A 22,470-nucleotide genomic window follows, 5' to 3' on the forward strand; every position below is an offset into this window, starting at 1 on the left:
TTTTAGTACGTTCTCCATTATCTCTGGAATGTTGAGGGTGCATTTTTGAGTCCGAACGGCTTTCTCATGTATTCATAGTGGCCATTTTCAACGTTAAATGCAGTCTTCTGGATATCTTCTTCGGCCATTTCAATTTGATGGAATCCGCTGGCTAGATCTAGGGTTGAGAAGTATTGGCAGCGTCCTAGTTTGTCCAGAATGTCTGTTATATTTGGAATTGGATATCGGTCATCGATGGTTTTCTCGTTCACCTTCCGGTAGTCGACAACTATTCTCCATTTAATTTTTCCTGAGGCATCTGGTTTCTTTGGAACGACCCAGATTGGAGATGACCAGGGTGATTGACTCGGTCTGATAATTCCTTGATCAAGCATCGAAGTGATCTGCTTACCTACTTCTTCTTTATGGATGTGTGGATACCGATATGACTTGGTATAAACTGGAACTTCGTCTTTGGTTCGTATATGGTGCTTTATTTGATTAGTAAATGTTAAAGGATTGTCTGGATGATGAAATATCTCTGCAAACTTCCTGCACTGCACAGTCGTCTTAGGTGAGATTCTTCTTCGGTATTAAGATGATCGGTTCTAAGGAGAGGATCGACATCTTTTAGATTACTGTCTTCGGTAGGTATGATATCTGACGTATATACAGATTGAACGAATTTAAAACGGAACATACAATTTAATATATGTCTGTTTGAACTACATTTGAAATAGTGGACCAATATAAAACTTGTGACAAAAATAAATCCATACCCGGTGATAGACATTGTATAAAATATCGTTCAACTATCTGTCTCCTTTAAAGGAAAGAGGAGCTTGCCTAATAGTCGGAGAGATAGAGCCGAAATTTTAAACTGATCAGTAATATGACATTTCTCTATTGGAATATATATTTATTGTAACTGGGTTAAGACTTTGCCTTACAGGCGGACGCCGCTCGTGGTACAGGGGGTGGCTATACAGGGATGAAGTTGTCATTTTTTTTCGGAAAAATTAACGATCGATAATATGGCTGAAAATTTACCCAGAGTAAGATCTTGGTATAACTAGACGAAATCCCAAAGGGCGGACGCGAGAGTGGATACATAAGGGGTGGCGGACAGGGGCGAAATTGCAATTTTTTGGGAAAAAATTATTGGGAAAAAATTAACGATAAGTAATATGTCCGCCATTTTCATGGCTCATTATTTAGCCCCTAAAAACTCTAAATCCAAAAGGGCGGACAGCTGGGTTGGTACAGAGAGCCATAAAACGGGGTCAAATGTACCACTTGCCTGCGCATTTTAGGTCTCGGTAACAATTTTCAAACTGATTTTATTATAATATTTTTATACCGATTGATTTGAAAATTTGTATGCTCACTTCTGTTACTATTCTAAAAAGCGTCAAGTAGAGTTTTCCTCAAAATCTTCCAAAAAATTTCCGTAAATGAAAGTTTTCGTAATTTTTTGAGGTAAAATCTAATTTGTACAATCCTTTCAATTTTCTGTCAGTTATACCATGATTTTTTTACAAAAATTTTCAAACGATTTTTCCGATAAGAAAAAAAAATTTAGAAAAACTTTAAAAATTTCGTCATTTTTCTCACTCTCATTGATGTCATCACATTCATCATCTTCGTCACTTTCACTTTTAATAATATCACATTCATTATCTGCTTCATTTTCAATCACTACTTCTCGAACTGATTCTGGCATCTGAGGTCCACTAAACCATTTGAATTTATATGTTTCATCTTCAAACTCCCAACCATGTTCTTCAACAATTCTGTTGGTACTTTTTTATGAGCATTTGTCCAAATATTTGAAATATAATGAGCTCGGAGTAGATGTTGGTGTAATTCATCTTGACATGGTGGTAAGCTTGAAGCATCGAAATTTTTTAGTTTTTTTTAAAGGCTCGTTCACATCATGCAACTTATACTGCCGGTTAAATAGTGAAAATCTGACATCGTTTACTTTTCTTTTTGGAATTGTTCTCGTCAGTCCTGTTCCATATAAGTGACATATGAAAGTTTCTAAGGTTTCAAAAACTTCATTACAATCGAAGTCAGTTTCATCAAGTTGGATAAAAGCATCTTGATACTTATTACATTTAGCGCATGCGTCTAGAATTACTGATCTAAATGGAACGCGCATCATTATTATGTTAATATTTTAAAATAATAATGATGCAAAATTAATGTCCAAACAGAATTTGTAAAATTATAATTAACTAATGAAAAAAAAATTCAATCAATTTGAAAGTTAAAAAAACTATTGAAAATATCTACAAAGTAAATTTCAAAACTTAAAAAATTGATAATTCCACTATTAAATTGATTTTTATTAATAATTATTTGTAAAATGTTAAAGAAATTCTACAAATTGAATTTTACCTATTGATAAATAGAAATAATATATTTTGTATTTGATTATTAATGTAATAATAAATCAAATTTTTCTTATATCTGAACAACCATTATTTATGCAATATAAATTTAAATACCTTTTTATTGTAATAAAAAATAAGTAAAATTACTATTTGTTATACCAAAAATATTTAATAGTTAACATTATAAAATTACTTTAATTTAATAAAATATTAAATATCAAACATTTATTCAATTAAAAATTAATTCGTAAAATATTTATATTTAAGAAAAAAAATCGGTTGCCTGTAAAGTCGGTTTTACGGGCGAAGATTTTACGTGACAACGTCTTTTTCTCGGTAGAATATTTATTGATATGAATATTATTAAATTGCACAATAGGAACAAGGAATTGAATTAAAATAAGAATTGCACAAATTTTAACTATAGAAATATATTTTGTTTACTAAAACATTGTACATGTAAACTTAAACTTAACTAATTTCTATTTGAGTGATTTTGTTGAGGATAGGACGATGATAGGAGAAATATGAAATGAAAGGAAGTGTTTCTGCTGTAATGTGTCTTGAACGCCAAGAACGCTCGAGAAAGACAGAGACACAAGCACGCACCGATTCAACGCGCCTAATTCTCTAGTGCTGCGCGCGCAGCGGACCGATCATGTTTGAGTGGGAGAGAGACGCAAGGCATTCGCCGGTCCGGCGGGCCTCTCTCTCGTTCGGTGACTCATCGTAACAGACGTGAGCGGGCGTTACACTTTTTCATGAATGACTCCGAGCCACAACCTAATTTAAGACGTTGTCACGTCAAAATGTGATTTGTAAAGTAAATATGACTTTAGTTTGAAAAAAAAAACATTATCATAATATCATTTTAAAACTACAAAATATTCTATAAAAGATTTAGACGATGACGTACAGTTTTATCAAATGTTTTAGAAAAGTTTTTCTAAATTTTTTTTTCTTATTGGAAAAATCGTTTGAAAATTTTTGGAAAAAAATCATGGTATAACTTACAGAAAATCGAAAAGATTCTACAAATTAGATTTTACCTCAAAAAATTACGAAAATTTTCATTTACGGAAATTTTTTTGGAAAATTTTGAGGCAAACTCTACTTGACGCTTCTCAGAATAGTAACAGAAGTGAGCATACAAATTTTCAAATCAATCGGTATAAAAATATCATAATAAAATCAGTTTGAAAATTGTTACCGAGACCTAAAATGCGCAGGCAAGTGGTACATTTGACCCCGTTTTATGGCTCTCTGTACCTACCCAGCTGTCTGCCACCCCTTATGTATCCACTCTCGCGTCCGCCCTTTGGGATTTCGTCTAGTTATACCAAGATCTTACTCTGGGCAAATTTTCAGCCATATTATCGATCGGTAATTTTTCCGAAAAAAATGATAACTTCATCACTGTCTAGCCACCCCCTGTACCACGAGCGGCGTCCGCCTGTAAGGCAAGGTCTTAACCCAGTCACAATGAATATATTCCAATAGAGAAATGTCATATTACTGATCAGTTCAAAATTTCGGCTCTATCTCTTGGACTATAACTAAGCGATAGGTGGTTTGACAGCATAATAACTGCTTGTGTAGTCTAGTTTTCACAGTGATTCTAGGCAACCTGTTTGGGTGGAGTTTTGACTTGTTCTTGAATGAGTTCAGAATCCAGCAGCCCTCTGAAGTATTGGATTTTTATAATATAATTATTTGACAACCTTTTGTTGGCCAACCGCCTAGAGCGGAGTTGAGCAGAAATACATTGATTTCGTATGTTCCGTTTTAAATTTGTTCAACCTGTATATGATATTCCTCGAGATTTATGGGTTGACTTTTGATGGGATCAGTTAATGCTACTTGGATGTATTCATCGGTGTTATTGACTAGCTCGGTCCAGGCGAGTTGATTACAGGCAACGGTGAGAGTTTCTCTTAGGATGGCACCTTCGACTTCTTGTCTTGGGATGACGATTGTACCTGATGTTTCCTTTACTGGCAAGCGGACTTGGGTAATTGATTGGGGCTCTAGCTGGACTGTATAGAATTGGGCTTTGTTTGTGACGTAGTAATTAATAGGAAGAATAGAATGCTCTGTAGTAAGAGTAGCTTGGGTAAAATCGAGATTTTCTTTTAGAAGTTTAAGATTATCGAGGCCGATAAGACCGTCAAATGTCTTGTGAAATTTGAAAAGATAAAATTTTAGGTTAATATCGGAGTTAAATTCGGGAAAAATTGGAATTTCTACACAATAATCTTGTGAATGATTTTGAAAAATTGATGTAACGATAAATGGTTCATATTTACTATTATTCTTGTAGAATTTATTGGCTATATCAGGATTAAGGAAAGATTTAGTGGCTCCTGTATCAATAAGAAGTTTAAGAGGGGGATTTTGAATTTTAATGTAAGGAAGCTCTCTTTTGTCGGCATAGGAATGCAATTCTACTACGTTTCTTCTTTTTCGTCTTGAAACGTTTGAAAATTTACATCTTCCTCATATTCTTGGCTTTCTTGCTCATAATAAGTGTAATCTGGGTATGTGTCATTGTCTATACCTTCATCGTAATTATTTTCCTCTTGTTCGATATTAAAGAGTTCTTCTACGGTGAATCGGGGGCTGGCTGTTTGTTGAAAGCGGAAGTTTCTTTGAGATTGGGGTCTATTAAAGCCGGTTTGGCGTGTAGACACGCTCATATGTGTTGGCTTATATGATTGAGATGGAACTGATTTATGAAAATTGGGTTGATTAACCCTAGAATTTTGTGCATATGGAGTGATTTGATGATTTTGTTGGAATCTAGGGGGTTGAAATGTCCCTCTTGGACTATTATTGAATGATTGTTGTTGCACAGGAATTTGATTTGGTCTAAAGAATGGCTGTGGCCATTGGGGCTTGGGCACCTCAGGCTGCCATCGTGTAGGAGTAGGTGTATGAGTTAAATTGGATCTCTGTGTTTGTGAATTCGCAGATGGTTTATTGGAAGATGGCAAGGAATAATTATGAGTTTTTTGGAGATATCTAATGTTATTTTCTTCCTGAATATATTGGATAGCAAGAACGAGATTGGGTGGTCTCATGGATCGAATTGTTGATCCTAGGGGTTCTCTTAGGCCTGCCAAAAATGTGGTTAGAGCTTGTTGTTGGGAAAATTCTTTTTTACTTCTTTTAACTTCCTCGTTTTCTGTGTGTAATTCAATATGATTTGAAATAGTATTTAAAAGACTCATAACTTTTTCGTGAAATTGATGAGGGTTTTCGTTTGGAGCTTGACGAAGATTAACTAAATATCTAGTTAATGAGTTTTCGTTACGTTGGTCTGCAAAATTTTGGACAAGAATTGATTTTATTGACGGCCAGTCTTTACAGCCGTATACAGAAATAATTTCTCTGGCTCTTCCTTTAATTTTGTTCATAATTCCTCGGGTAAGCATGTGATTTTGAAAATTTTCGGGATTTGTATGATCCCAGAAATGGTTTAGAAGCATGGAAATAACATCAATAAAATTGTGGAGTTCATTTGGATTGCCGTCGTACTCTGGTACGATAGAAAGGTTTTTATTAACATCAAAAATGGGTGCCATATTAGAATTATTTGAAATGGATGCTGGTGTAATAATTATAGAAGGTATTTCAAACAAATTTGTGGACTTATAAATATGATTACTGTCAACTAAATGTAAATCTGGTTTAATATTTTCACTAGATTCTATATTAGATTCAAAAATTGTTGAAAGAGAATCGCTTATTCTAAAGGATGATACTTGTGAATTGATATTAGAATTAGAAATAAGATGAAATTTGCTTACAGTAATAGGATGATGCTTGGATGCATTCCTTTTAGGTACAAGTTTCTTTTCTTCTTTAAGTTTCTTTTCAGGGTTGTCACTCCCGAAGGTACTTTTTAAAAAGGCCCTTTTAAAGGTACAACTAACAGAGTAACAGCAATTTATTTAATATAATTACAACTGGTTTTAAAATAAAAATTTACAGTATTTATATGAAATTAATTGATGACGACCTGTCTGCAATATGTGTCGAAACTGCTGATCGGCTGGACTATTGAACTGCAATACTGCTGACAATCGGGGTTAATGTATCGTAATTTGCATTTTCTGTCATATATTGAGACATAAGTGAGGTTAAATTTCTTCTGTTGATCGTCGATGTTAGGTTAACTCGCATTTTTTTGGTCTAATTTGATTTTTAATTTTTATATTCTTATTTAATATATAGTATAGTATATCGTAGTATAGTAATCTATAATATAAAAGTAGGAAGTAGGTTTTTGTGTTGATAGGATTTTTATTTTTATATTTTTTGTTGTAAATTCCACCAAAGTGTATAGTATAGTTTATAGTGTATATATAGAATATAGTGTGTGACTTTGAAAAGATGGATCTGGGCGTTTTGGATTTCGATGCGGAAGATTTATTTGGTCTTGATGAGTACAATCAGATGGAAAATCAATTGAATGAAATAGATCAAGTAGATAATTTGGTTGATGAATCCCAAGACATGTCAAACGCACAAGCTATTTTGAGACATATACCAATAAAGAATTTTTTGAAAGATTTCGATTTTCGAGCATACAGAAGGACATTTATTAAGCCTAAGTGACATCTTTGGACCTTCAAAGTCATCTGTCTGCAGAATTGTACCCCCTTAATAGAATCACTGAGACCTCGCTACATCAAATTACCAAATAATGTAGAAGAAGTTCGGGAGCAACAAAATAAATGGTATGAAATAAGAGGATTCCCAAGAGTGGTTGGATGCATTGATGGTACTCATATCAAAATAACATCACCTGGTAAGATTGTTTATTTAGAAAGTCACTTAACTACTGCATATAGCTATAATAATGCTGCTATTTTGTTATAGGGGCAATGACGCAGAAATTTACAGGAACAGAAAAGGCTATTTCAGTATTAACGTTCAAGCGATATGCTCAGCTGATGGTCTGTTCCAAAATATAACAGCACGATGGCCTGGATCTGCCCATGACCAAACTCTTCTAAATAATTCGGTAGTAAAACAAAGATTTATAAGAGATTTTGCAAATGGAGTTTTATTAGGTGAGCATCTTATATTACAAAAGAAACATTAACCAGTGTGTACAATGGTTATAAAATCACAAAACTAAAAAGCAGGTATTAAATTCCATCTGAAGTAGATAATTTTGTTGTTATTTCTTTTTTATATTTGTCTATCCATTTTATACAGGACTATAGTCAATCTTTTGGTATCCTTTGATATGAGATCCCACTGGTGACATGATCACCAAAATTAATATTGAGTGATGTCTGTCTGAAATTAATTCAATAGTCACACATTGTGCTCACCTAAATGTAACTAATAATCAGTAATAAATTACAATACTTTTAGGGGATGGTGGCTACACATGCACCAACTTCTTGTTAACTCCTCTCAGGGATCCACAAACAAATGCAGAAAGGAGTTTTAATGAAGCTCACATAGGAACTAGAGTAAAAGTGGAACATTTGTTTGGTGTTTGGAAGCGGAGATTCCCTATTATGGCATATGGATGCCGTCTAAATTTAAGAAATGTACTAGCAATTATTGTTGCTACAGCTTGTCTACATAATGTAGCAGTCAGGCAAGCGAACCACAACCTCCAGCCAATGATGATATTGGTGAATACATTGTGATGGATGACAATGACATTGTGCCTGCAGGAAACAGAAATAATGATAACATTAAAAGACATTTTATTGAAAATTATTTTACTCAAGCTTAATTTTAGTTATAATAAAAAATACCAAAAGCGATTTAATTTAATTATACTGTGAATATCATTTGAAGTCTTTGTTATCAATTCTAAAGTTTTACTACACTCCACATATTTTCATTTGTATTTCTCTTCTATGTTTTTATGTACCCATTCCATCCACTAAGTTAGCAAAAAATCTATATTATATTCGGCAAAAAAATTATACAACCATCTTCCTTTACATCTTAAATCTACAAATCCTTTCCTTAAGTTCCGCAAATTGACAAAAGCCTATCTATCTGAAAGACCTTATTATTCAGTGGAAGAGTTTCTCAACGAATAATTAAGAAAGTTCAGTTCATTTAGGTACAAGTAATATATATATATATATATATATATATATATATATATATATATATATATTTGGGTATCACATGCAGCAGCTTAAACTTATTCGTAAACTAGTTCATAAGGTTTTATTATGCAATTTGCAATATAGTGAAATTTTGCAATGGATTGTGCATTTTATGTTTTATTCTGTGATATACAAATGAGAAATACAAATAAGTTTTTTATATACATTATGTTTATTTATAGATCTATCAAAAACCTATATACATTATGTTTATTTATAGATCTATCAGGGGCCTATGATGTAGTTGATCTAAATATTTTAACAAAAAAAAAATGGAAACAATTGGAAATAACAAAACCGTATGTGCTAATATCATGAGTCTCTTTCATAATAGAAAAATATTTATTCGGGATCATAATAACGTATTACATGGTCCTCACACAGTATGTAACGGTTTACCTCAGAGGTCCGTATTGAGCCCTATTTTATTTAATATTTACATTGCAGATCTGCACACGTTAGTAGGTGACAAGTTCAACATGATACAATACGCGGATGATTTATGTTTTTACTTCAGCCATGGTTCATATGAGAAATGTTTATATGACTTAAAACAATGTATTCATTTACTAATAGAGTGGTTTAGTGACATGGGTTTAAGTGTTGCTCAGGATAAGACTGCCTTGGTATGTTTTACTCGTCACCGAGTTAGAACTGCTAGAGCTTCTTGTCTAGATGGGTTCACGATTCCATACATCGACGAATATAAGTACCTAGATATAGTATTAGATAAAAAATTGCTTTGGACTAACCACATAAAATATATTAAAAAAAGATGCGAAAAAGCCATAAATTTGCTAAAAGTAGTTTCCAAGAAAACATGGGGAGCTGATGTTACTGTATCGTATATATTCTACAAAGCATATTATATTCGTTCCATATTGGACTATGGCTGTACATTATATGGCGCAACATCTAAAACGAATCTTATAACTATCGATCGTATACAATACAAAGCTTTAAAAATTTGTATGGGTCTAAGTCTAATGATGTGATCGCCTAACCAAGCAGTCCTTGCAGAAATACAAGAACCTCCGTTAAATATACGTAGACAGTATTTAGCTGAAAAACAAATAATTAAATACAGGGCATTTAATACGAATATGATCCACAAAAAAGGCTTTTATTAATACTTGTAACCTTACAACACCTTATTGGAGACTAAAAAGATTCCCCTCCCTTGGCAGATGGCTTTATTAATACCAATCAATATGACATTTTTATATTCAATAGTCCCAAATATCCAGTATATGAATACAGTTATCAAAGTATCATATTTCGGCCAACCATTATATACCCTGAATATACAGAAAACGCTAATTTAAGTAACCTAATACTCTCAACCACATTGAATGCTTTTGAAAAAAATGTTACTAAAATATTTACAGATGGGTCCAAATGTGAGAATCGAACAGGTGCAGCATTTTTTGTTTCAGACATCAACCATGTCGAAAAATTTAGACTAGCAGATACACTCTCCACTTGCAGTTCTGAGTCACGAGATAAAAAATCGCGAAATCACAGTCTATCGCGATAAAAAAAAGCCTACTATGGTTTACACTAAATCCAGTTCAAACGGTTTCTATTATGTCAGATTCAATGTCCGTTTTGCAAGCAATTGAAGGATCTCCAATAAATATTTATAATCAAGAATTTACTTGTGAAATAAAAAACTTATTATACCAAGAAAATCAACAAAATAAAAAAATAATTCTCAGATGCGTAAAAGGTCACAGAGGTATTATAGGTAATGAAAGGGTGGATTGTGAAGCAAAAGAAGCTTGTAAATCAGATAAATTTGTAAAAATTTTTTCTTAAAATATTATTTTAAGTCTATTAAAGTCAGATGGTCAGAATCTTACAATAATTTTAGCAAGACATCGAAAAATCTTTATTTCCAGCTTTACCCACAGCTTCCAAATAGAATACCGGACATAACTTTTGATTACATAAAAAGATATACTTCAATAGTAACACCCTTAAAATTGAATCATGTCCGTTTTCCGGCACACCTTCATACATTAGGGATATGGATATGTGACTGTGACAACATGTCCATAAATGTCTTGTAAATCAGATAAATTTGTAAAAATTTTTTCTTAAAATATTATTTTAAGTCTATTAAAGTCAGATGGTCAGAATCTTACAATAATTTTAGCAAGACATCGAAAAATCTTTATTTCCAGCTTTACCCACAGCTTCCAAATAGAATACCGGACATAACTTTTGATTACATAAAAAGATATACTTCAATAGTAACACCCTTAAAATTGAATCATGTCCGTTTTCCGGCACACCTTCATACATTAGGGATATTAGGTTATGTGACTGTGACAACATGTCCATAGGTGATATTAACCACATATTTCTGGAGTGTAAAAAAAATGATACGACTATCTCTAGACTATTCGCTCCGTGCGTGACCATGGTAGGGGTACTTTGAAACGATGCCAGCGTGCGTAGCGGCGAAATGTGACAAAATTGGACCTACCTTTTTACGCATAAATTTTATCAAAAATGTGTGCAAATACATATTGCGTATTTAATTGTGCTAATAATAGGAAAAATAGTAAGTGTAGTTTTTATAGGTTCCAAAGATTACATATAAATTAGAGAAAAGAAAAAGATGGATCCGTGCTATTAGTATGAAAAAGTAAATATGACATAACTTCATTTGTATGCAATTAAAATAAAAAAATTTAAATAATTTACCTTAAATGATATTTTATAAGGCTTCAAGCTAACTGCAGAGTGCCTGATGACTTCAGCTTTTATATCATAACTTTTACTATTACTGTTTTTAAATATATGCTCTTTCACGTGAAAAACTTGATTTGCCAGTAGTACTTGATTTTTCCCTTTCTTTTCCGTTTATGGTTGAAAAGATATATTATGATGAATTTTGAGAAACCCAGTTTTTAATACTACATTTATTTTGTACATAACTGAAAAATTGAATAATTGTCAATTTCGCATGTATTTAACAATGTCAAACACATGTCATGTGTTTAACCTGAAAATTGGTAGGTCCAAAACTGTCAGATGAAGGCGGTAGGTGTCGCGTCAGTCACGCACGGAGCGAATATAAGTCTCTTATAGAATACAACACTCCTCTCCCTTTCAACATGGGTTCTCTGTTATCAAGCCATAATAAACGCGTTTTAGATGCAATAATAAATTACATTAAAGAAGCTAAAATCGATATTTAACCTTATAAATACCTAATATGTACCTATATGTGTATGAATAAAAATGAATCCTGTGGCTAATAGACTATGTCTAAGGCCATCCCTTACACACACACACACACACACACACACGCACACACACACACACACCCACACTTGAGGGTACAAATGACTTATCTGTCTAAAACTTTGTGATTCAGTATGATATATTTACCTCTATATTGAGAATCATCAAATAGTTCGACAGCAGATCGAACATAAAAAAAGTTATAAGAGGTCTGTCTTTCTCTCCGAGTTCGTCTTTGGTCTACCACTACGAGTTTATAACGGGCGAAATGTGTCAATATATCCAAGTTTCAAACTTTTACGACGAAAAGAAATGAGCTTTATCATCGTCGTAAATACGTTAATGTCTATATTAACTGAGTACGTTATATTTACGGACCTTTTTTTTTTTAGATGTTTAGACTTTTTTTAGCTTTTTTATATAAGCTGATTCTTATCGTTATGGTGCAAATTTTATACATGATCATACAAATTAATAAACAGAATTCGGCGAATGCCAAAACGGAAAGTGTATTTAATTTCAATTATTTAAGCAATTAACTTACCTAAAAAGTTACCCGTTATATTAAAACTTCCCTTCCAATTATCATTACTTGAAGATATAAGATATTCTTTGTCAAGTGATGCTATATTGTCATTTTCGGAAAACAGAATAAACTCGCTTCCTAAAAAAAAAACATAAATAAATACACGATGTATTTAGAAAAATGGACATATGGTTTCTATTTGTTCTAAGCTATATAAATAAAAATGAACACCGAAATGTTTGAACGAGCATAACTTTAAAACGACTGCACCAAATTTGGTAATTCTTTTTTGTTGTGTTTGTTATTATCAGGACAAGGTTTGTATAGAAATTATATAAAAATAAAAAAAATTCAAAAAATTGAACGGACGAACGTAAAAAAAAGTTTTTTTATTTTCCGTAATTTTAAATCGCAATATAACTAATAGATGGCGCCGTTACTATGATTAACAAATGAAAGCTATGATTAACAAAATAAACGTCAGTATTGATAGATCGTTACAACAAAATGGCTGTATTTGGTATTGCAGCTCAAAATAATAACGATGAAATTTCAACATATCAGATGGAAAGATATATGTTAATGAGGCGGTTTGGAGGAACTTTTCATTTGCCATACACAAACGTCATCCCAAACGTAAAATAAATCAAATTAATTAAAGTCAAGTAAAATTGAATAAAATAAGTAAAATCAAATCAAATTAAAAAAAATTAAATAAAATCGAAACAAGGTTTTTATTAACCAGGGAATAAGAAGGTTAAATGATATAATAATAGTAGGTATTCATTTGACTATCAACAAGTAAACATGGTATTGATAGCAAATTAATTAAGCCATAATTACGGCAATTAAGGTGAATTAAAAACCTTTTTTCAAAAGTTTTTACTTGCAAAATTAAAATCCTATTGTGATAAGGCAGGAGTGGCCAAACTGTTTTAACAGTGTGCCACTATGTGTTTAGTCGTGCCACCAAAAATTTTCTAACAAAAAATTCAATAGGTAGGTGGAATTTGTATGAAATAACAAAAAATATATGTAGCTACAATAGTATATTATTCCACGAGCATGTAATGATGGCTATTACTCACCATGATGAAGTTTGCGACACGAGCGAAAGCTCGTGTCGTAATTCATCAGAGTGAGTAATAGCCATTACATGCGAGTAGAATACTGTACTTTTTCTACGACCTTTTTTTTAGTTTAAATAGTAAAAAAATATAATTATCAACTACTCGAGATTGTTTATTACTAGTAGTACAGTACATGTTTATGGTTGATGTGGTTAATGTGGCTTGTGAATCTCAATTTTCTTAATTAAATCTTGAATGTTGGGGTCAATTTTTGTTACAGCTAATAAAATTAGATTTTTTAAATGATTATTGGTTAATTTTGAACGATATTGTGATTTAATAATATTCATAATTGAAAACATTTCTTCACAAACATACGTCGAACCAAAACGATAACAATACCGCAAAGCAAAATTGTGAAGATATGGAAAATCAGCTGTGGAAACGTATTTCCAAAATTCAATATAATTTGAATTACTTGTACTTGAAACAAGCTCGTTATGTTTATTTTTCAACAAAATGTTACTTTGCAAATCTATTATTTCCATTTGGAATTCCGGAGGATAATTTTCAACGTCTTTAAGTGAAATGGAAAAAGGATTTGTGAAAAGTTGAATATTTTTATTTTCCTCCTGGAAATCCTGAAATCTCGTAATAAATGAGCTTTGAAGACTTGACATTAAATTTTTAAACTTATCGTAATTTGGAACATTATTTAATTTGATGGCTAATTCCTTCATGAATTTAAAATGAATGAGTTTTTTTTTCATTACAATCTGAATAAAAAAGTGATAGTTTGTATTTGAACGAGCTTACGTGGCTAACTAAGGTTGGAAAAATACAATCTTTTCCTTGTAATCTTAAATTTAATATGTTCAAATGTCCCATTATGTCCGCAAGGAAAGCTAGATCCCATAGCCTGTCTTCATTTTTCAACAGAGAGCACTCGTTTGGCAATTCCTCATTCTCATCCAAAAATTGCAAAACACACTCTTTCAAATTCCAAAATCTTGCCAGTGCATTCCCTTTGGACAACCATCGAACACTGCAATAAAGGAGTAATTCACCTGCCTCCTCCGTTTCTTCCTGAAAAAGTTCTCGGAATAGTCGTCGATTACTAGCTCGAGCATGTATTTTATTGATACACCGCGATACAGGCTCAATCACCGAGGATAGATCGAGGTCCTTGGCACATAACGCTTCTTGGTGAATTATACAATGGAATTTGAAAACATTTCTTCCTAAAAAGTTTTCAAGTAGCGTTGCAAATCCTTTGATTCGACCAACCATGGAAGGCGCTCGATCTGTACAAACCGACTCCACTTTGCTACCTTCAATAACATTTTTCACTTGATCCAAGACATCCTGTCCTGTTGTGCAGACCAGTTTTCGCAAATCTAATAGCTCCTCCACAACATCGAAACTATCTGTCACGAAGCGTACAAATATGTTCAACTGCGCATTACCTGTGATGTCACAGCTTTCATCCAAAGCCACTGAAAAATATTTGCAGTCTCGTAGTCCGTCGATAATTTGTGTTTCAACATCCTGGCCCATATCATCAATTCGGCCCATGACGGTGTTTCTGGACAAAGCGATTTGGTCCACCATATGTTTTATGTTTGAATCACCGACATTTTGAGCGAATATTAGTAAACTATTATTGATGGCTTACTCGTGGTCATTTCGAAAATAATTGTTTTAAAAGGAAATAAACTGTAAAAACACTATCTCACAAGGCAAACAGACTTGAAGCGTCTCGCACAAAAGTTGAGAATCAACTGAGAACTGAGTCAACCGGGCACCGGGCATCGACAATCGACAAAACGATGAATAACGTGAACGTGTCTAGTGCGAGGCAGTGGCGTACAATAAAAGAGTGGCGTAGAATAAAAGACGAATTTTTAATTTTTTACTAAGTTTTAAAATTTAATAAATAAAAAACTAAAAAAATTTTAAAATAGTGATGGAGAAATCTTTAATCAACTATGCAGTAAAATCATTTTTTCTAATACTAAGTTCCAAAAAATATTGAACACTACCAATTAAAAAAATTTTCTTAAAAAAGTCAAAAAATGGGATTTAAACAATAAATATTAGACTTCAAAGAAATGTTAGGTATGTTCCGTAAAGTATTGATATTGTTCAGAAACTTTAGAAAAAGTAGAATAATTAAAGGTAAAAAAGACGGGAAGTATATTTACTTAACTGTATAATTTCTGGCATTATACGACTTATAATAAGCAAATGCATGATAGAGTAACTTTTAGAAACCAACAATAAAAAACGGGTGTGGCAGTCCAGTGGGACTGCCGCACAGTGTACGATTTGACTAATCTAGGTGGACAAAACTCTGAAACTCTCTTAAGTGATTCTAAATTACATTTTATGATAAAATCATAGTTAATTGTGGTAAATAAAAGGCATGACCAAATTTTAAATAGTTTTTATTGTTTTAATAGAAATTTTATATCTCTATCATGTCTAGAAAATTGTTTTAGTGGAAGTTTTCGCAACAACGATATATATGGATCAGATGATATTAATAAATATTTAATTAAGTCATAATTGCTTCGCTGTCTTGAAATTTTCATTGTATGTCCCAGTCTGACTCTTCTTATTTCTTTATTTTTAGCCTCGGATGCTTCTTCAGACATTTGCCCTACCGGTATTAGTGAATTTTTGATTATGTCTGCTCCATGTACCAATATTTTGTGAACAGTCACAGGCATGTTATACCATGGGTACAAACTTAAATATAGTTTCCTAGTCTTTATACAGTAGTTCTGAAATTTAACAGAGTCAATCTCATAACCAGACGCAACAGCTGCAAGAATCGTCCCAAAATTGTGAATGAGCCCTTCATTAAGGTTGATGATGCGTGCTGTGGTCGTATAATTATAAAAAAATGCTCTTGCGGTATTCCCATCGTTACTGGTACCAAATCCTGGTTTTACTTTGTCGATAATGAGACCCACTTCTTTAAATTTTTTCTTGATTTCGTCTTTCTTTGTTTTAAACATTTCTTTTTTATTGTCTCCTCTTACTTGCCACTCACAAAAATCTTGACGATAACTAATATTTAAAAGGCATTCCATCGTACGAATGTAAGCATGTAAGCTAGATATTCCAAACTGGTACATATTATCGTCTGGCTCTTTCGTTATTAATGCTGTATTCATTTCTTTAGATGTTGCCTTACAGATAAAACACCTTTGAGTTGATCTATTATCACTTAACACATTACACACTTTACCATCAATCATTGTCAGAATCATTTGATGCGTGACCGAGATGGTAACGCCTCGGACTTCTATAAGAGTTGGAACTAACTCTTGAATTTGACTTTCAATCGCTCTACATTCATCTTTTATCAGTGCTTCGCTTTCTTTCTTATAAATAAATTTGAGTACTCTACAGAATCTTGGTGATGATGGCCGAGGATTTTGCCATATGGTCTCTTGTAGATTGTTTACGAGTTTTATTGGAACTAATGAGATTATAAACATATATTCATCTGTGCTCTCTGGATCCTCAAACGGTTGCTTATATAAACTATGTCCTGATGAACCATCACACCCCCACTTATATATTAAAGAATAATTTTGCATGTTGGTGTCTAACCTTTCTCCTAGAATGTTCTTACATATTCTCTGTGCGGTATGATTAAGTAGAGCATCCAGTCTTACTTCCGCCGATATACCAGTCACTGTAATATTTTCAACTCGAGGATAACACTGCTCTTTTACCTTTGCTACGTAATTATAACATGGATACGCATTAAAACCTCTTTCTTTTGCCTCTTGTTGTACATTCTTATAAGATTGGACAGTAAAATTGTTTGCTATAAAAAAGGCCAAAGCTTCTTCAGGTGTATAGGGTCTTTGTTTCATTTGGACATCTAAATTTTTTCTTGCTTTCTTATATGTGGAAGCACGTTTTGGTGAGGCTGACGATACTTCTTCCATCAATATAGCAGCATTACGTTTGCCACTCGCTCGGACACTTAATTGTGCAGCAAACGATAATTGGTCTTTACTGTAGTCGCTAAGTAAATGTTGAATTTTCCTCTTTTTTGTCTTTTTGGAGCTATCCATAAAAGTTTTTTGAGGTGTACCACCACTAGTACTTGGTTTTGGAGATTGATTTGCTAATATCAGCATATCGAAAGTTAAATCATTATTTAACCATTGTTCGTATTCACTTAAAAACAAGTCCAGTCGTCTTTGCTTCTGAACCCATTTGACTCGAATTTTTTCGCATTCATTTTTTAAGAACACCTTTAACTGCTTCTCTTGTTCTTGATCAATATCCAGATCATCAAAACTCATCTTCACAAAGTTGATTACTGCATTTAATCGACCATTAGCCGGTATAGAACGCCAAAATTCAAATAATAATTTCCGCTTCATTTGGGCACCTGTAAACACAAACATAAAATATGTTAAAAAACGCAAGAAATATTAATTATACAATGTATTATGAAAGTGTACATAGGCGCCCATACCTATGAGCAGGGGAGACCATGGACCCCTTCTAGCTTTTCGGATGCTTTAAACTATATGGTTATCCAAAGTTTACAAAATATAATGTGAAACATCTTTACGTGTAGCCCCCTCTTAAATTTTTAATATGGGCGCCCGTGAACGTGTACGAAATAGAAAGTAGTTTAAGACAATAAGTACATACAGCTTTACTACACTTGACAACATAGCATATCTAAATGAAAGATACGTATGGCAAATGAATAAATAATTTTGATGACCTATTTTGTATTGAGTATTAAGACAAGTATAGTATTTAAAAATACATATCTGTTTATATTTTATTTACTAAATATGTTAAAAATCGCAAAAAACAGTAATTATATTATGAAAGTGTACTAAATAGAGAGTACTTTAAGATCATACCTACAGCTTTACTACACTTGACAACATAATATATATCTAAATGAATGTTACGTATGACAAATGAATAAAAAAAATTGATGACCTATTTTGTATTGGGTATTATATATTTTCAAATGCATATTTGTTTATATCTGGTTCATTAAGTAAATGCATAATTACCTGTAGATGTCGAATCCATCATAAAAAAGCACTTAAAATTGCACTGAAAACCAAGACACGTGTACACAAGTTAGCGTTAACGGTCATACTGAGCGGCCGATCGTCTACCTGAAAAAGGTGCAGGTAGTTTCGGCCATTGTTTCTAAAAGATCTGCAATCTGCTGGGGTCTTTGTTTTGTATCATCAGTTAAAGTATGTATTTAAAAGTGAAATGGAAGTGATTAAACGTAGTTTTAACAATAAAATTTAAATACCTTTTGTCCACTTAGATTAGTCAAATCGTACACTGTGATGCCGGTAGAAGTTATACTTCTATACACGCGTTCGCCGTTACAAATTTATATGGGAGTCAATCTGCACAATCATTACATATGTAATGCTATAGGTAAGAGAGAGCAGAAAGACAAAAAGAATTAGGTATATAGGTATATGGTGCATCGTTTGCTGTATATAAACATTTGACCTGTAATAGGAGCATAGTAAATAAAGGATTGAATCAATATTTTAATGAAAATATATATTTTTATTTTCATGTGTATAAAAGGAGTTGAATGCAAAAAATTTTTTTACACATACTCTGCAATAAAATTCATTGTTTATTTTATTATTAATATAAAAATACAATACAATACACTGCAACATAATTCAATATAATAATACAATACTAATTAAAATGCAATACTCATAAGTATTTACAAATGACAATATACATAACTTAGTTACGCATATGTTTAATTTACCATGATAATAATATTAATAAAAAAATAATAAGATTAATAAATATTAAATATATTTACAAAAGGAATATTTTTATTCTCGAGAGAGAAAATATATCTTCTGTCTCTCTCTTACCTATATCTTACATATACAATGATTTTGTCGATTCATTCCCATACACGTTTCCAAGTTCGAACGCGCGTATAGAAGTATAACTTCAAAAAATGTTTGTGAAAGATAAAAATAAAAAACCAACAACTCGGATTATGTTGTAAATTTTCATTTTATTTTAAAATTTAGCATTTTTGAGTATATTACATATATTTAATAAGATTAACGTTAGGCACGTTACGTTAGGCACCAATTTGTAACGTTCCAACGAACATTCATTGGGTGCCAATTTGTAATCCTTTGAGGCTCAATTTGTAACATCCCAACGTTGAGCTGCTGTTGTCAACTTGTAACCGCAAACCTTAGTTTGCTGCTACAATCCGACTAACATTACTAACAACGTTGGAGTGACAAATCGTTTCCCGTTGGGACCAATTTTTAACGTCATAACCCCTAATGTATCAATTGCAAAATTGCTACATTAGAGGTTATACGAAACACTCCCTGGCTAGCTCACTCAGGACGTGAATATGGCCTACTCTGGAGCAACACACGCAAACAAGTAAAAAGAAGAAACAATATACAGTCAAATTAACACATGTTTATTAAAATATTAAACAAAAAGGGCAGAAAAATACATGTTTAAATATTATATTGAATTTAAATAAAAATTATTTGACTTCTTGCTACAGTGTTACATTATAGTAAGTGCGTCGAAGAAGTGGTTTTCAGACGAGATACACGGCCAGACAAATGAGTTAAACGAGAACAAATACATTTGTACCTATAATCAGACTTACTACCTGAAAATTCATCGATGATACTAGATAAATCAGCAAGAGTAGCCAAGGCCTGATTATGGTCTTGCTCAAATTCAAGAGGGACAACTGTTTCAGAGAAGCTTCTGTCTGATGCTTCCTGAGACAAAATTCCACTAAGGACTCTTCTTTTCTCATCGACAGTAGAAGGAACCTCAAGATCTCTAATAATTAACTCATAGGTTAACTCATCAGTTTTCAAATGCTTAGGGTTGATGGTAGCCATTTTGTAAGATTATTTAAAAAACAATAATTTATGTAAACCAACAAGTAACCAAATCAACTTTAAAGATAAAGATAATTAAATTTACGAAAATAATATAAAACTACTATTTTATATTTAATTAAGTTGTAACACTACCCAACAACACATGGACTTGTCAAGGTTAATGATAACCAGCAGACAAAAAAGGTTGGTGATAAAAAAAAACTATCAGTAAAAACTAGATAAAAAAATAAGTATAAAAAAGTAAGTAAGATAGAAAATAGATATTTTTACTGAAATTTAATAAATTTACTACTCAAAATAGGAAGAAAAATGTTAAAGATAATAATAGCAAGAAAATATAAAAGTATTGTTTCAACTAAATACAAGAATGTATGCATTACTCAGAGTATATTACGTTGGTGCGCCAATTTGTAAGGTTAGGCACCAATTTGTAACGTTCCAACGAACATTCATTGGCTGCCAATTTGTAATCCTTCGAGGCTCAATTTGTAACATCCCAAAGTTGAGCTGCTGTTGTCAACTTGTAACCGCAAACCTTAGTTTGCTGCTACAATCCGACTAACATCACTAACAACGTTGGAGTGACAAATCGTTTCCCGTTGGGACCAATTTTTAACGTCATAACCCCTAATGTATCAATTGCAAAATTGCTACATTAGACGTTATACGAAACACTCCCTGGCCAGCTCACTCAGGACGTGAATATGGCCTACTCTGGAGCAACACACGCAAACAAGTAAAAAGAAGAAACAATACACAGTTAAATTAACACATGTTTATTAAAATAAACTCTTAAGCTCTTAATAAAAGAGCATGAGACTCTTAATCTCAGGGTCGTGGGTTCGGGCCCCACGTTGGGCGCCAATTTGTAACGTTAGGCACCAATTTGTAACGTTCCAACGAACATTCATTGGGTGCCAATTTGTAATCCTTCGAGGCTCAATTTGTAACATCCCAACGTTGAGCTGCTGTTGTCAACTTGTAACCGCAAACCTTAGTTTGCTGCTACAAACCGACTAACATCACTAACAACGTTGGAGTGACAAATCGTTTCCCGTTGGGACCAATTTTTAACGTCATAACCCCTAATGTATCAATTGCAAAATTGCTACATTAGACGTTATACGAAACACTCCCTGGCTAGCTCACTCAGGACGTGAATATGGCCTACTCTGGAGCAACACACGCAAACAAGTAAAAAGAAGAAACAATACACAGTTAAATTAACACATGTTTATTAAAATATTAAACAAAAAGGGCAGAAAAATACATGTTTAAATATTATATTGAATTTAAATAAAAATTATTTGACTTCTTGCTACAGTGTTACATTATAGTAAGGAAAAATGCTTGTCACCAAATCCTAGGTTTTATCCTGGTCTTTTCTGCTATGGTTGTTAGCAAGCCATGTTGTTAGTTGTGGATTTTCTTGCCCTGGAGTCAACTCTCCTATTGGAATGATAGTGCCATTCTCAGGCCGGTTGGTCTTCTGGATGTTAATATAAATTGACCCGCACCTGAGAAATGTATCCCGGAGGTTGACTCCTAATTCAGGAGACGACACAACAATTGGTTATTATAGTTTTACAGAAGTCATGAAGAAAATCGACATTTTTAGAAATAAAAGCCATTATATCGACTTTTGTATCGAACGGGAAGGGGGAAATGTCAACAAAAAGGAGTCTTTGTCACTAGCATTAAACTAAACAGAGAATAAAGATGGCACCTCTCGTTCCAAAGTAACAGAAATAGAGATGAAAATAAAATTCATTCTTTAGAAACTTGAGTAAAAGATAAAAATGATGATTATTAAGAAAATAGGAAAGGTAGATACTGAAATATATATATATATATATATATATATATATATATATATATATATATATATATATATATATATATATATATAAAGAAGATAATTTTGGACGTCAACTGGTTTTTATACCAAATACCAGTAAAAATGAAAAGAGAATAATGAATCAATTAAGTAACGACATAATTCTGATACAATCTATATCTGAGAAAATATATAGAAAAATAAGAGATACAATGGAGGATATAGAAGAATATGAATTATGACAGAAGATATGGAAATTGGAGAACAGAATTAACGAAATATATTAACATAAGAAAGAAAGCAGGCAATGT

The 22,470-nt window shown here is 32.5% G+C and overlaps 1 protein-coding gene across 2 annotated transcripts in view; it reads right to left on the bottom strand.

The window, feature by feature from the left end:
- The window catches only part of LOC140434718 (hepatic sodium/bile acid cotransporter-like), a 197,187-nt gene that overhangs the window by 68,347 nt on the left and 106,370 nt on the right, over window positions 1-22,470 (bottom strand). For both annotated transcript variants that reach the window (XM_072523184.1, XM_072523185.1), the window contains exon 3: window positions 12,327-12,446. In XM_072523184.1, the coding sequence (XP_072379285.1) occupies window positions 12,327-12,446 (120 nt within the window). The remainder of the gene's footprint in view (window positions 1-12,326; window positions 12,447-22,470) is intronic.

Source organism: Diabrotica undecimpunctata, chromosome 2 (assembly GCF_040954645.1).
Source record: "Diabrotica undecimpunctata isolate CICGRU chromosome 2, icDiaUnde3, whole genome shotgun sequence".
In the NCBI taxonomy this organism is placed as follows: domain Eukaryota; kingdom Metazoa; phylum Arthropoda; class Insecta; order Coleoptera; family Chrysomelidae; genus Diabrotica; species Diabrotica undecimpunctata.